Genomic DNA, 16,597 nt, shown 5'->3' with positions numbered 1-16,597 from the left:
GGTTATGGAATTCCAAGAGGTTAGTGAAGAATGGGGAAATTAAGGAAGATGCAATATAGTTGGAGAGATGTTTGACAAATTGAAAGAATGAAATTAAGGATAATATAGAGTGAAGAGAAAGTAAGGTTGAAAGAATTAAAGAAAAGAAAAAAAGAGAGTGTAGATATAGATGTATACAAAGTGCTGGAGATACTTAGAAGAATGAAATTAAGGGGCATTTATATGTAAGACGAATGTATTGATAGAAGAATTTCTGTGATGAGATAGGTTTTATGGGAGATTCTATATAAGCTACCTTGTTATGTGGCAAGACAGGGCAAATACTGTAGTAAAAACATGGTATTTAGAAGACTCAGGTATGCATATGAAAGATCCATATAAGGTGTGGATAGAAAGAATTTTGTGGGAATGGAATGTGTTTTTTATTGTTATCTAATGTTTATGTCTTGTATTATATTTCAGTGGTTGGCAGGATTATTATGTTTACAAGCAAGCATTGTTAAGCATATGGCAAATAATAATACAGGTTCCCTAAGCAAAACACCAGAGAAACAAGGAGAAATGAATGGACCTACTTCATTAGGTACCAATATGGACATGTCACCTCCTTTAGAAAAACCAGGATGTATGAATGGTGACTTAACTTCTCATGATCTAAGCAGTAAACACAGTAGATTTGCAGACTCTCGAAGACAACAAGCAGTTGTGAACAGTAATTTTCAGCCTCCTCCAACATATTTGCCTACTAAAAAGGGAATTTTAAAAAACCAAAAGGGAAAGTAAGTATTGCTTGTTATTTTTCCTGCCTATCTGATACTTTATCTTAAGTATTCTCATGGTATGAATGTTTTTGAAATTTTCTTAAACAATCTTGCAGTGAACATCTGTATAGTTTGTAATTGCTTAGATATGGTTATACTAATAAATGACTGAAATTTTGAATTTGCTAGTTTGGTTAGAACTTCTCATCTTCAGGTGGTTTTCTTACTTTGCAGGGGTGTTACCAATCCAGGAACAAAGGCTCCCAGACACAGAAAACAAACTGCCTCTGAAATATTGTCTGAAACTTTGACTTCTTTGGCTTCTTCCCTACAGAATTCCATCACAGGCAAGCAGGGTGAGAACTAGAAAACATCATTTGTATCGGATTTCTTGTACAGTATAACTTTGATGCACTTTCACATTTAATTCAGGTTACTTAATCTTATATTGCTTTACTTTACATGCCTCTGAACATTTTTCATCAGTCTTCCATTCACATCTTAGGGTCAAATTTCCCTGAATCATTTTTATGTCACATGTATTCCTCTTCTAACATTCCAGCATATTCCACTTTTTTTTTTTAATACATGTCAGATTTAATTTTAAATGGATAGTATACCATCTTCTTGAACAAGATGTGGTTTTTAAGGCCTGAGGATAACATTCCAACCAACTTAACTCTGATGGAATCTTTTATGTGATTCAGCTGTGTATTACAACTTGCAGTGTATATATCCTTGAACAATGGATGAGACTCTACATATTTTACCTAATATTTCTCCTTGGTTCACTGAATGGAAAATTGGTGGTTCCATCTATTTTAGTGAGTGTTACTGTCAACTCTCTTTCAAATACCTTTTCAGGCTACATTGCAGAAAATTATGCCATTTAAACAAAAATATCAATGCAGTCCATGAATTAAGTATGGTAGTAATAACAAGAGAGCATTTTGTATTAGACATTTCGTCACTTGCAATAGTATCACTTAATGTTTTGTATACTTACAGAAATGTATTGTCTTCCTTTGACAGAGGTTTCACTGAGTCAGTTAGAGCGTTCAGTAGTAGATGTTTTGGCATGGCAACGGCTAGAGGAGTTGCTTTGTCCACCAAGTCCCGCGCCTGCACCAGTCGTTACTCAACCTCTTCCAGCCCATGCATTGCTCTGCCCTTTGGTTCCAGACTCTCACCTTCAGGATTGGGCTGTCAAGTCTCCCATACCGTCCTATAGTTCTCAGCCCATTGCTATGACCTACAGAATTATACGTATAGGCAAAGGTAAACAATTTATATGAACTTTTTATATTGTTTCTCTGAAGGATTGCAGTATGCGTAGTGATAAACTAGATATTTTTTCATTACTTTTCCTTAAGGTCCTACATTATTCCTTAAAAAGTGGGTTGTAGAATTCTTCCTTTTGATTAAGAAAATATTTTTCACTTGTAATTTCTGTTTGATACTCCTACCGGGTGGGAGGGTTTAATCTAGATTGACCAAAAGATGACAGCTTGTTCTGTAATTATTGTAGTGAACCTTATTTTATCAGTCTTACCTGATCTCAGGGATGATTTGGTACCACTTGAGATTTTGTTATGGATTTCCTGTGAATCCTGATGCCCATTTATGTTGATTTCATCAAAGTGAAAGAATTGCTTTCAGCTTGTACTAAGATTAACTTGTTTGCAGTTAGATTTGTAAGATAATGAAGGTTGCAATCAATAGCAGGTGTTGAACCTAGATGATTAAAGGTATGAGTTTTCAAGTTTATGGAATCAAGAAAAGATACTAGAATGGGGAAGGGAACTATTATGGAATTGTGTTAAGTTGGATAATTGTAACTAGCAGTTATGTAGGACTGCAGTGAAGATTTTTTAAGGAAATTGACCTTCAACATTTGGCAAGCAGATGTAAAGTGGACATTGCACTTTTTAACAGCTCCATTTTCTCCACATTGATTGTTTTATGTGAAGTGGGGACCAACTCATATGCTGTTACACAAAGGATTTTTTATTCTCACCTACAGATAGAGCACTGTAAACATTAGAGACAGTTTTAGTGTGTAGGGGTTAAATACAATTATTTATTCTCTAGAATATGGTGTATTTGGTAGGATTTCATTCTATTTGACCCTCATATATGTAAGGTGTTAGCTAATGCTCATTCATAGACATAAAAACCATAGAAAAGCCTTCCCAAACCTATGATACTGCTGGAGTGATGGTGAGTTGGTGGCTCCCCAGCCTCCAACCTTCAGTCGCTTGCATTTTCTTCATCATTTCTTTCACTGCAAAGTGATGATTTCATCTCATTGTCTCTGTTTATGGCCTTTATCATACATATATCTTGTTTATTTCTCTTGATTTCTATGACCTGAATTGTAAGTACTGTACTTTGTTCTTTCATTAAAACTCAATTGCTCATTATGGTGCATTAGCTTAGGCTGTCAGGTGATCATGAGTATATTGTTTTCCATTCTGTGTAGCACCTAGCAATTTCATCCCTTCCCCTAGTGTGGCTGGAGGCAATAGAAAATTGCCACTCCATGCTTTGATTAGATATTCTTTAGAAATTTTGAAGTTCACCTCAACATCTGAAATACTGGAAAAACAAAATAGAATAATGATACAGTAAATATGCTGTGGAAACAGTCACAAACTTACCTCGGGTGGGGGCTAGGGGGTAGAGGTATTGTGCATTTGTTTATGATCTTCCCACAGACAGACAAACAAGCATGTTTCAAGGCCCATTGAAACAGTGCAAGAACTAACTAAAATTACCTTAGTATTTGGCCAGTCCCAGGAGGTGGGGTTGGGGATGGTGGAGACATTTTTGCTTTAGATCTTTAGTCTGGATGAATTTGTTCCCTGCCTCTAGGTTTGGTTGTCAGCTTGAAATAAAATTCATAAAGATTTATAATGGTGTGGTTCTTATTTTTTAAGGGTTATCTTACCAGGATTAAGAAGATAGTTTTTTCTTTGCTGTATCTGCATGAAGGGATATATGAGTGTTAATTTATACTACCAAGCATACATTGAAATGATTCAGCACATGACTGTAGGGGACAGATAAGTTCAGCCCTTTACAGTATATTTTGTGGTAGCGATAGGTGATTCAGTAGATTAAAGAGAAGATTAAAGGAAAGCAGCATATCATGTGAGGTGGAAAACTGCTGTTAGTTGGGTAGTATGAAGTCTGAAAACATATGATAGCCATTAATGGGGCCATCAATCTTAATCTTTGGCTGCAAAATTAATTTCAACCTGCATTCCCAAGGATTGTGAATTTCATGTAAAATATGGATATGGTAAATGGTTCTTTTTTATTACTTTTATATTAAAGCAAAGCCACAAATTTCCCATCCTTGGCATCAGTGCTTCTTAAAAACATAAAAAAATGGGGAAAATGAATTAAGAAATCTTTCTTTCTTTCAAACTATTCGCCATTTCCCGCATTAGCGAGGTAGCGTTAAGAACAGAGGACTGGGCCTTTGAGGGAATACCCTCACCTGGCCCAATTCTCTGTTCCTTCTTTTGGAAAATTAAAAAAAAATACGAGAGGGGAGGATTTCCAGCCCCCCGCTCCCTCCCCTTTTAGTCGCCTTCTACGACACGCAGGGAATACGTGGGATAAATTTCTTCAAGTGTAATGATTTTTTGCTCTTTACACACAGTGAAGAGTGAATTAATTATAAGGGGAATGAAAAAAAGATTTGCATTAGGACTTGTCAAAAATACCATATATTATCATTATATAATCTTCATTTATGCATTATAATGTGTAACACTCCTAAACTGCACATCTTGACATTTTAATGCCCATGAATTACCTAAATAGTGGTGAGAACAAAGTAAAAACAGAAAAGAATAGGTAGTTGAATGGCTGTACGGGTGGCAGCAGTCACTGACAGGATTGCTGGATGGCATTTTTGTTGTACTTATAAACTGCATTGATTTTATTTTTTCAAATAATACCTATTCTCTTTACAGGAAGTCACAACCATGTGGACTTAAGTACTTATGGACATTGTAATTACACATCCCAGGAGCATGCTGCAATATTTTTTGATGAGGTAAGAATGTTATATTTTTTGGAAGATTGACAAGATCTATGAAATGAAATGGAGTTGAAATGTTTAAGGACGGTGTGTGGTGTGCGATAGTTTGATTGAGTAAGTGATAAAAGGGGTAAGAGGGATGTGGTAATAAGAAGGGTGTGGTTGAGAGAGCTGAAGAGGGTTTGCTGAAAAGGTATGAACATATGGAGAGAATGAGTGATGAGAAGTTGACAAAAGAAGATATTTGGGTCAGAAATGGAGGGGACAAGGAGAAAGGTGAAGTGAAAAAGATTTTGAATGCTTGGAGCTTGAATATGCAGGAGGGTGAAAGGCAAGCACAGGATAGAGTGAATTGGAGCAATGTCTTGCACAGGGAGTGGCATGCTGTCAGTGGACTGAACCAGGGCAAAGGAAGCATGTGGGGGAAACTATGGAAAGTTCAGTGAGGCTTGGTTGTTGATAGAGGGCAGTGGCTTTGATTGCTTAAACTTGACAGGTAAAGAATGGATGTGAGCAAATGAGGCCTTTCTTTGTCTGTTCCTGGTACTACCTTGCTAATGAAAGAAAGAGAGACATATAGGTGGATTTATATTGCTTATGAAGACACTAAAGAAAGATGTGAAAATAACAGCTTATTGATAAAGAAAATTTTAAAAAGCATTATTTTGAATTTTGTTGACAAGTCTCTGGCTTAAGGCTTAACAGACAAGAGATTGAAGTTATTTGCAAAATTCCATATAGTGTATTAGATAACCCCTAACACTGTAGTATCGAGAGAAAAATGGGAAAGACATAATTAAACAGTTGAGATATTGTTGAGAGGGTTGTTAAGACAGTAACCTTTATTGAATGAATGTTGTTTGAATGGTGTAATGAAAAAGAGGTGGAGATTTGAGAATGAGATGCACAGTATATGTATAGATAACTTTTTTAATAATATTTTACCTTTGTGAGATATACTTTCATAAAGTCAGTTGTAAGCTCCAATTTATTCTATACTTTCATTTCAGAATACAGGCCATTATGAGCTTCTGAACTATAGTCCTCATGGTACAAGAGTTGACAGTGTGATGTACCGATATGATCACAGTGAAAAAACTGTGAATCATGCGCCTCCTCCTCCACTTCTTCAACAAGTCCGAGCCATTATTAACCAAAAACGAGGCCAGCCTCCTGGCAGACCATCTGAAGAAGCTATGACAGATACTCCTGGACAGGTGAGTTATTACTCAAGTTTCTTTTGGTTTTCATTTCATCCATAGTAAAGAAATATTTGTCAGCTACAGATTGATTTTACTTTTTCCTCATATCGAAGGTTTCAGTCATGGATAGAATTCCTTATTAAAGCCAGACCTTGGAACAAAATAGGAATGAATAATCTACAAGTTTTCAAGGAGTTTAAGCCTTTATAAATAGGGGCATATTATAATTTTAAGGAAAACATAAGGTGATGAGTTCGAAAGATGAGATTGTAGGAAAGGAAAAAGACAGCAGAATGGACCTGGATTGAGTGTGTAGTTAATTTAAGGATTGTAAATGCATATATGATAAAGAAAAAGGTTTTGTTTATATATCACAAGCACCATCAACATGTTGGCCATTTGTATCTTACTCAGAGGACTTGTACTTCTTTAATTCAAGTATTTACTTTTATCCTATTTGCCTCTTTATGAGGTTAGTATAGATGCATTTTGCCAGTTGTCAGGCATATCACCTTGGGGTAAATGAATAACAAATATCCTGATTGACCAGTGAACAACACTGTCATCCCCTTTCCTTAGAAACTTATCTGCACTCCTGTCTACTTTTGTCACTTTGCTAAACTTCATCTTACTCAAGGCTTTCACCACCACCTCTGATTTTTATCTACCATTTGCCGTCACTCTTTCACTAAACATGCCCCCTTGTTCCATGCTTACCATATATACATGTCATCTGACACATGTAGTAGTCCTGTAAGATCCTCTCTCCACCTGCTTTTATGCTTGTTACCACTTTCCCTTCTGCTTTCCTTGTGGTCACATATGTAATCTCTTTTCTTCCACACCCTTTTCACCTGTTTACAAAATGTCTTTTTGTTCTCTCTCAAGTCTGCCATGTCCTTCTTACCCTAGCTCTGATTTGCCTTCTTTTTTCAGGTTTCTTTCCTTTCTTTTGACCTTCTGCTTTCTTTTATATTCCTCCCAATCACTTGCACTTGTTCCCAGAAGATACCATCTGTACACCTCTCACCATTCTTTCTCATGTGTCCACATCCCAACTTCTGTATGCCGCACACATCACCCACACATATAACCAGTGCTTCCCCAATTACCTTAACTCCCCTGTCTTTATATACTCTTGTTTACTTTTTTTTTTCAGTGCCTCTCTTACCATGGCAAATTTGCGTTAAGAACTGACAATGGCTTCATTTGCTTACATCTGTTGTGTATATATTGTCCCAAAACTATGATCTTTCATCCACAACTAAGCCTTACAGACTACTCCATGGTTTGCTTTGGCCACTTCATAGTTCCAGGATCAGTCTATTAATAGTATGTTCCTCCCAGTATACCACATTGATCCAGTTCATTCTTTCCCTCGCATGGCTCTCATCTTCTTGAATGGTTGGCCCCAGTCCCCGAAATCCTCCTCTACCCCATCCTTTTATCTCCATGGTCTTCCCCTCCAGCTTGCTCAGTCTGCTTTTGACACACAGATTCTCTTAGTCAGTCTTCTTTTCTTATTCTCTCCATATGTTTGAACCATTTCAGCATCCCCTGGTCAGCTCTCTCAGTCAGACTGTGTGTGTTACCATTACTTATTTACTTATTCAAAAACCAGCTCATTGTTGAAGCAGTTTTAGCTCATAGTTTGTTATGGTATTGATATTGTGCAAAATCCACAAGAAATTTGAAGTGATATCTTCTGCAGTGATATTGAAGATTTTTTTCATCATACTTTAGAAATTTAACGGATTTCATTTTTATATCCCCCATAGACATTATCAAGGTGTAACTGCAGACCAGGGAAAACGAAGATGGGTAGTGCTTCAAGTATAACGTCTTCTAACCCAGGAAGTGGTGGCTGGGAAGGAGGTGCTGTTCTTCATCATGGTTCACATCTCAGATTCGGGTAAGTACAGTTTAAGCTTTTTCTGGTGTTGTATACTGTTTCTATTATCCCTTAGGGATAGAGAAGGAATACTATCCACATATTTTCTGCATGTCATAGAAGGCAACTAAGTGGAGCTGGAGTGATGGGCTGGAAATTCTCTCTTTCTGAATTATTACTTTCCAACGAACAGAGGAAGGAGCCTGGTTAGGATTTTCCCCTCTGGCCCAGTCATCTTGACCCGATGTCACCTCGCTAATGCGGGAAACAGCGAACATGCTTGAAAGAGGAAAGAAAGATGTTTTGATGTTTGGGTCTTTCTGTCATGCAGACTTATTCCAGCATTTATTGCAGAATGTCACAGGCAGAAGCTTCCCCTGTCATTTTGGTTACCACATAATGTATGTTCACATCTTTCCTGTAGAACAGCAGTGCATTACATTTACAGTACTTAGTCACATTAACTTAGTGATCACTGACAAAGATGATAAAAACTGAAATATTTCAGATACATACTATTTCCATCTAATTAGAATTGTTATGAAGACCTGGGGATGTTAATTGTAAGGGAAATGAAAATTTGTTGGATTTAGTAGCATACCTCAGTTTTATCACTCATGGATTGTATCACCATTTCCATCACATGTGCCATAATTGAAGTGAAAAGCATGTAAGAACAACAGAAGGAGAAACTATAAAGGGAGAGCAAGGGAAGTGGAAGAGAAATAAAGGAAGGAAAAAGAAGGAAATGAAATAATGAAGAAAAGAGTTGCAAATGTGTGAGAAGAGGTATTATGAATAAATAAAGAGGGGAGAAGTTTGGAGGAAAGAACAAGTTGAGAAGAGATAGAGGTAGAGAGAGAGAGAAAATAAGGAAGAGGGAGGGAGTGTAAGAGAGAGAGAGAGAGAGAGAGAGAGAGAGAGAGAGAGAGAGAGAGAGAGAGAGGGGGGGGGGGGGGGAGAGTACTTCAAACAAGCTTTGTCTTGTTTGTTGAAGGGTGAATGAATTGCACTTTCCACATACACTTCTTGTTTAAGAATAGTTTGTGTTCATCTGGAACTATTTTTATTCATTTATGTAATATTTTTGTAATGATCTATATAATCCTCTTAGGCTTTTCATTTAGCTGGATATGTCATTAAAAAATCTCTCCTTCATTTTTAAGGACTTTTTTATATTTGTTGAAGATCTTGTCTTGGTAAATATTTTTTTTTTCATTTCCCTCCTTGTTTTGCCATGCTGAGGTTAACATGTATTTTTCTTTTTCCTGGCAATATAGATGTAGCTGTCATAGCATTCCATATATTTCATCCCCTCAGTTTTGCTGTTAGTTTCTGGGTTCATTTTAGCCTTTTTGCTCTCCTCTGTGGTCTGTCCCATGAGCATGAGATATATTTCCGGGGAATTTAAGGGGTCAAGATCTTCCTCTCCACATGATATCCAGCAAGGAGGCACCAGCTGCTCACTCATACTGGGCCTGCTCCCAGCAAATTCAGCTACCACAGCCATTTGGACACTATCAGCTCATTCATTTTTAGCTGTATTATTAAAGCTTACAATTCTTTGGGATTGTGCACTGTCAAGACATGCTGTTGTGAGGCTGGCTTTTTTACCCCCTCGTGGATCATTACCCTTTTCTTTTGTATTGTTTAGTTTATTGAGGGTGGTGTACGTATGTGTATACCTTATACTTTTTATGTCTATTGAATTTGTATTACTATGGTTCCAGTATTACTGACCTAAAAACTTGCATGTATGTTAGTCTGTTTATTTATCTGTATGTACCCTACTCTAGTTGATTGTTTTCTAGTGGTATATAAAAGGTCATGAAACATTGGAAGAATTCTGGTGGATGGTAATATTGGAAATGATCAGTGTACTGGTATGTTGGTAGCAAGACTCACTTATGTTTCTCCTTTCCATTCCTCCATTATACAACAAGCAAGGCATGTAATTAGTAGAGGAGTAGTGGTTGAGAGAAGCAGTGATATCCAGCAAGCAAGACTAGGAGTTACTGTGATACATTACCCCTGTTATTTTGGCAAAATGTCATCATTGGTACTCATAGGTAGGTAGGGACACTTTGGATCAAAGAATATTTTACTAACATTAAGCTAAAAGTAGTTGCAAATGGAAACATGTCTGATGAAAGATACATTTTCAGATGCACTGCAAAAAATAACTCTAGCTTTAGTAATCTTTGTAATTATATCAGACATAGATAAAGAAGTAAGAGAGAGAGAGGGGGAGTATATCAGACGTTTTTGAGATGACATGAGAATAAGTAAAAGAGTGGAAGGTGAAAAAACCAAGAAAGACCTGATAAAGACTTGAATGATATATGTAAATTGACAGAAAAGAACCCAATGGAATTTAAGGAAGAGAAATTTGAACTAGTCACTTGGTAACCTTCAATACTTCAGTGCCTACATAGAAAAGAGCCTTCAGGAAAAATAATGGAAAGTGAAGTAAACCTTAGGGATTTGGAAATTATTGTAAAGAAAACTGAATTTAAGGAATATATTAAGACATATGCATTCAAGCCAAATAATTGATATATATGATTGGTCTGGTATTAAGAACACTCACAGCAAGAGACAAAATTGATAATGAAAATGTGTGATGTGCAGAACCAGAAAAAGCAGTAGATATGAAAAAGATAGTAAGAATATAGAAACACTGTGCAAGTAGCATGTCTGGACTGGAGCATGAGAACTGCCATGAAAGATTAGAAGAACTTGAACTGTATGAAAAGAGCATTACAGTGGGAGGAACACAGTAGATTCAGGAGTGGAAGAGCATGTGTGGAACAGGTGTAAGAATGTATGTGAGAAATACTTAAAGAGACAGAAGGATTGGTAAGCAGCATTTATGGATATGGAGATACTTTTTGGAAGGTATTATGAATATATGATGTGGGAGGAAAACTATTTGAAACATTGAGTAGTTTTCATTAAGAAAGTAAGGCATATGTTCAAATAGGTAGAGGAGGATGAGTGGTTTCAGGTCTTCAGCAGGGTTGTGTGATGTCGCCTTGCCTATGTGATATTGTTATGGATGGGGTAGTGAGGGAGGAAAATGCGCAGGCCTTGGAGAAAAGAGCAGGTAGCAGTCTTTTGAGGGTGGAGGGCTGGGAGATGAGTCAGCCATTGTTTACTGATGATCCAGTACTGGTGGAAGATTCAAGTGGAAGACTGCAAAAATCGGTGGCTGAGTTTAGGGTAGTTTAAAAAATAGTAAAAAGAAGAAATGGTGTAGAAGAATGAAAGAAAAGTTAGTGAGGATCTGAGAAAAAGGATGCATGAAACTATAAGGGAGATGAGTCAGTTATTGTTTGCTGATGATCCAGCAACAGTGGGAGATTCAAGTGAAAAACTGTAGGAATTGGTGGCTGAGTTTAGGGAAGTTGGAAAACATAAAGAAATTAAAAGATGATACAGAAGAACTAAAGAAAAGCTCATGAGAATCTTGGAAAAAGGATGCATGAAACTATAAGGGAGAATATGTTGTCCTGGAACAGGACAAATAGGTACAGAAAGGAATTGCTGTGTGAAAAGCAGATTTGTATTAGACACATTTTGGAGATTTTAAGAAACAAACCTTGTAGGGATGGAGAAAATATTTCAAAGAACTGATGGGGATGATGGTATAAGAGACACATGTATTAGGTATTGGTACAATAGAATTACTAGTCAGAAGTTCAGAATTGTTATAGAGAGGTAGAAAGATCATTGCTACTCCTGAAAAATGGTAAAGCTGTGGGTATAGGTGGATTAAAGAGTTAGATAGTGAAGAATGCCGGTAGAGTTGTAAAAGTGTGTTTGGCAGCATGGAATTGTGATCATTTGCCTGTTTATTTGACAGAGTCAGTAATTGTTCCTCTATAAAGGGAAGAGGAAGGAATTACAGGTTAAATCTTAAATCATTACGGTGTTTGCATATACAAAGTAGGGCCATTTAAACCAAATGCATAATAGACCATTAAACCTCAGTGCAACATTTATGCATTTGAATCTTGGCATTCTACAACCATTTGAATCCTCCAGGAAAAGTACTCTGACCTGGAGTTCCTCTCCGGTTTCATTGCCTCTTGCTAGGAGATTGTATTTTAAGTCACACCTTATGATCTACAGATATGTCTTGATATGATAAATGACTGTTATCATTATCTGATCCCCACAGAATATTAATTGTTTACAGTGTCCTATTGCAGGGACCTGGGTTAAGGGCATGTACTGTTTTCTCCCACCATGGTTCCCACCATGGTTATCTCAGGGAGACTTGTGCTTTGTTTGTTTTTTTGTGCTTGTTAGAGTTGCAGTTGACATCTGGCATCTATTTCATACCTCAGTTCAGTTCAGGACCCATTAAGGCCCTCAAGTGTTCAGACAAGTGATTAAAGAGTACAGGCAATCCCTAAGAAATAACAGATCACAGAGCAATGTTAGGGTAGAAATTCATAGAACACCCTTAAGTTTTCTATTTTATTCAGTTCTTTTCCATTTAAAGTGAAATCTTTACAATTGTAAGTTTTTCAGTTATGATTCACTGTATAATGGTATCAAAGAGAATAATGTTTCTCTTCATATTCCAGCTACTGTCAGTAACCTTATAAGGAACACCAAGTTTTCATATTTTTAAGCTGCCATAAAAGTGAGATTTACCTAACATGAAAATGTTTGAATAGATGGTATAATAGCAAAACATCAGTGATAGATATCACATAATGAAGAGGATAAACTGAATTTGGACAGCTTGACAAACTGTTCCCTTAAGCCCCACCCCACCCCACCACCACCACCTACTTTAATCCCTCATCACCAGCATTCTTAGTAAGAATTATTAGATATTATCATATTTACACATGAAATGGCAACAATTGCTGATTCAGAAAGTTTGAATTACATCATAATGGTAAGCTGAGATGTTTCAGGTGTAGTTCATACGTGAGAATTAGATGGGAAATATTTGAGCTGAAACATTTCTCATGCAATTACTCACATAACGACGTTCCACTATAATGAAGGATCTCTAGGAACATTACCCCATCATCTTGTAAGGTCCCCCAGTATAGTATTAGTTTGAATGGAGGAGATGGAGAAGCTGTCGAAGATATTTAGTGTTTAGGGGTAAAGGTGCTACATGGTGGGAAAGCTGAATTTGAGAATAGAGCACGTAGGGAAGAAGAAATAGAGGTACACTAAAAGTTCTAATGAATGTGTAGAATTTAAGCATAGAGTGTGCAGAGAGCTAACAAAAGTGTGTCCCAACACATGACATAAGCATGAGAAATTAATTTTCTTAAGTTCAGGGGGTTCTTTCATTTTTCAGACCTCTGTTTCTAGAATCTATCTGTTGGTAAGTAATAGTTTAATCCATTCCCAGTGCCATGGTTTGAAAAGAGGCAGTCAGTCTTTCAGTTTTCTTGCACACTTCTTCAGCCCAAGTTCTTTGGGTTAAAGTGAAAATTATATTGATATTTATTCTTCCTTAAGAATAGACATAATCTTTAATCTGTGTCAAGAATGCTGTTTTCCATATTCTAACCAGGATGGTACATAAACAGTCTTGTTAAGTGTTGGTGTTCAGAATTTTAGCTAAATAATTCTTCATGTTTGGTACTATGTGTTGAAGTCCCCAGGAGCGCTGTAAGAAAAGGACCACTCATAAAAGAAGAGACAGCTCCAAGTTTGAACTTGGTAGTGCCCTCATGAACAACTGAGGCCAACCAATCTAGTAATGTACATACCTAGTATAGACATTCTTATATTTAACTTATTCCAGATGCCTGCAGTTTGTGTTCAGCATTGTGGAAGAGGCTAGTAAAGCAGATTGGGTAGAAACAACTCTCAGTACATATGATAAGTTTTTCAAGCAAGAGGAAGAGGAAGAAAAAGAAGAGCAGGAAGCAAAGGTCAAGGAAGAGGTTGAAGAGGATGATGAAGAGGAGGAGGAAGATGAAAAGACCAGAAAGGAGGAAAAGAACTCAAAGTCATGAAAAACAGTGTTAGATAATTGACTTGTACATAACAAGTTTTCTTGAATTTATAGTTTCCGTGAATGGAGTGTTTATGAATAAGTGTAATGAGTAAATAATATTATAGAGAAACTATATGATTTTCTTTAGGTGAATTGACAAAATTACAGAAAGAATATTTAATAGATTTATATATCTTAGGTGCCCATCATGGACTGGAATGGGTATTTTTTAAAATACTGTTTATGAAAACAGAATTGATTGAATCTTGTTCAGGTGCAAAAGAATATTTGTCATAAAAACAGAAAGGTTTTATTTTATTACTGATGACGATAGACAAAGTATGGAAAATATTCTGAAAGTGATGGGCATTCATTAATTCTTTTATAAACAGAATCTCCAAGACTGATGTGTTCATGTATTCTGACCATTTATAGGTCATAGAATCTTCACATCTTGCCCACAGTGAAGAGTTTTCCCAAGATCGTCTACCAGTTAACCCGATGATCAGAGGCAGCTCAGTGCACCAGCTCAGCATGTTGGGTTTATGATTACCGTATCCAGATAATTGTGATGTACATGTGGCTGGGAGGTATATGCACAAATACAAAGTAGTGATGTAGAAATGTAAAGGTTTTTAAACTAGTACATTTGTTGTGCTGCCTGTTGTTGGGACTTTGAAAGTGTTATGCCATTTCTTACAACTGATCATCAGACTTTTCATCTGATGGTTGCTTTATCAGCATTTTGTTAAAAGTATCTTTGTAATTTTACCCAGATTCTTAAAAAGATGATGTTGGTACATGGTTGTAGCTTATATTTTCTGTACCAAAAAGCCACTGTGTTACCTAAAGCTCTCAATATTGAACAATCTATATGTATTTTAGTGCTAATATATTATGTAAATGGTAATGTATATATCAAACTTTAATTCATGTCCTTATACAATGAGAAGGATTGTACATAATGTACAAATTTAATGATGTTATTTTATATTCATAAAGTACACATTACTTCGATGTCCTATCTTCTTCCCTATGACTAAAGAGTGTTACCAGACCATCTCCCACATCCCTGCACTCCATCTTAACATATCTCCTTACACAGTTGCTTTTAAGAGTTTGTGGATCTTGTGTGTGCATACTTATTTCCTGCCCTAGGAGTCCCTTCTATCTTTACGAGGCTCCTGAAGCACTTAGCAAGCTGGCCACATCCACCGGTTGGAACCATTGGAACATATGTGTGCTACCTTGCTGATGTGGGAAACAGTGATCAAGTTTGATGAATAATGATAATTATTTATATATGCCTTGGAGTGGAAATGGCAACAAATGGAACCATGGGTGCTGAAGTGAGTTGTAGGGTGGGTGAGGAGGCAAAATCCTTGGAGTGCTGAGGAATGTGTGAATAGAGAAGGCAAAGATGGATATGCTTAAAGATATAGTCCCAGCAGTGTGTTTGTATGTGAAGCATGGGTTATAGATGAACTGTGGGGAGGTAAATGTGTTGGAAATTAAATGTTTAAGGACATATGTTTTGAGGAGGGTTGATTGAGTAAGAAATTATACAGTAAGAGAGAGATGTGGTAATAAGAATATGGTTGAGAAAGCTGAAAAGATTGTGCAGAAATAGTTTGGAAATATGCGGAGAATAAGTGCGAGAAGGTTGGTAAAGAGAATATATGTGTCATAAATGGAGGGCATAAGGAGAAGTGGAGACAGAATTGAAGATGGAAGGTTTGAATGCTTGGGACCAGAACATGCAGGAATGCATAAGTTATGCACAGGATAGTGAACTAGAGCGATGTGGTATACAGGGAGTGACATGCTGTTATAATGTCTCCAGTTCAGTCCCACTACATCAGTCGTCATATTTAGAGTCTGCTGAGTAGCCCCAGAAATAGCTTCTTCATTCCCTCCCTTTCAGTAGATTCCATAACTTGAGTTATGGGGAATTCCTCATGTTCTCCATTCTTTAGGACATCTAGGCTAGCCCCTTCTCACTTTTCCCATTCCTTAAATACTCTGCCTTCTTTCTTTTGGTTATGTACCCTCTGATCTTCCTCACCTTATGCAAATCTATGTTCTGCTCTCTTACTCTCTGATCTTTGAGTTCCTATCTTATCTTATGAGACCCATCACGATCCTTGAATTGATTCATCAGTTTCTTTATCTCCCTTTCTAGGTGTGTTAACTTCTTATTTTTCTTTTTCAATTGTTTCCCATAACGTCTTCAATCATTTGTTTTCTGATCTGTAATTACTTATTACCTGTTGGGTTACACTTGTAGTGTCCCCATTTCTTGAACATTCTCTGCTATCATAAAAATTCTTAAATTTATGTGTGCTGTCTTCTTGAACCATGCCCTCAGTCATTATATTCTTTTCACCAACCTATCTTATACTGTTAAAGTATTTCTTTATATCCTTTTTAACAAGTTTCTTGCTAAATGTCATGGTATGTCCTCTAGTTGCTCTATCCCTACATTTTTTCGAAGAATATTTTACAGTTGACAGTATTGAACTGCTTTTATGACTTAAAGGTTGTGATCATCTCTCTATCATGCAGCTTCTTATATTAATGTGTGCTGTCTGCATGAAACGTTCTCAGTTGTTTTATTCCATTCATCCACCACTCTTGTAGTATGAAAATACTTCTTTACATCTTTTTTAACAACTTTCTTGCTTAAAGTTGTTTAATGTCCTGTGGTTG

The 16,597-nt window shown here is 36.6% G+C and overlaps 1 protein-coding gene across 1 annotated transcript in view; it reads left to right on the top strand.

The window, feature by feature from the left end:
* The window catches only part of LOC139757799 (PHD finger protein 12), a 29,028-nt gene extending 14,976 nt beyond the window's left edge, over positions 1 to 14,052 (top strand). The window contains exons 9-15 of the mRNA XM_071678620.1: positions 463 to 779; positions 996 to 1,117; positions 1,794 to 2,039; positions 4,748 to 4,830; positions 5,826 to 6,032; positions 7,796 to 7,929; positions 13,694 to 14,052. Coding sequence (XP_071534721.1) covers positions 463 to 779; positions 996 to 1,117; positions 1,794 to 2,039; positions 4,748 to 4,830; positions 5,826 to 6,032; positions 7,796 to 7,929; positions 13,694 to 13,907 — 1,323 coding nt within the window. The 3' untranslated portion in view covers positions 13,908 to 14,052. The remainder of the gene's footprint in view (positions 1 to 462; positions 780 to 995; positions 1,118 to 1,793; positions 2,040 to 4,747; positions 4,831 to 5,825; positions 6,033 to 7,795; positions 7,930 to 13,693) is intronic.
* Positions 14,053 to 16,597: the final 2,545 nt, after the last annotated feature.

The sequence above is a fragment of the Panulirus ornatus genome, chromosome 28 (genome assembly GCF_036320965.1).
Source record: "Panulirus ornatus isolate Po-2019 chromosome 28, ASM3632096v1, whole genome shotgun sequence".
Lineage (NCBI taxonomy): Eukaryota > Metazoa > Arthropoda > Malacostraca > Decapoda > Palinuridae > Panulirus > Panulirus ornatus.
Note: the sequence above shows the minus strand (reverse complement) of the source record. Positions and strands in the feature narration are given on the sequence as shown.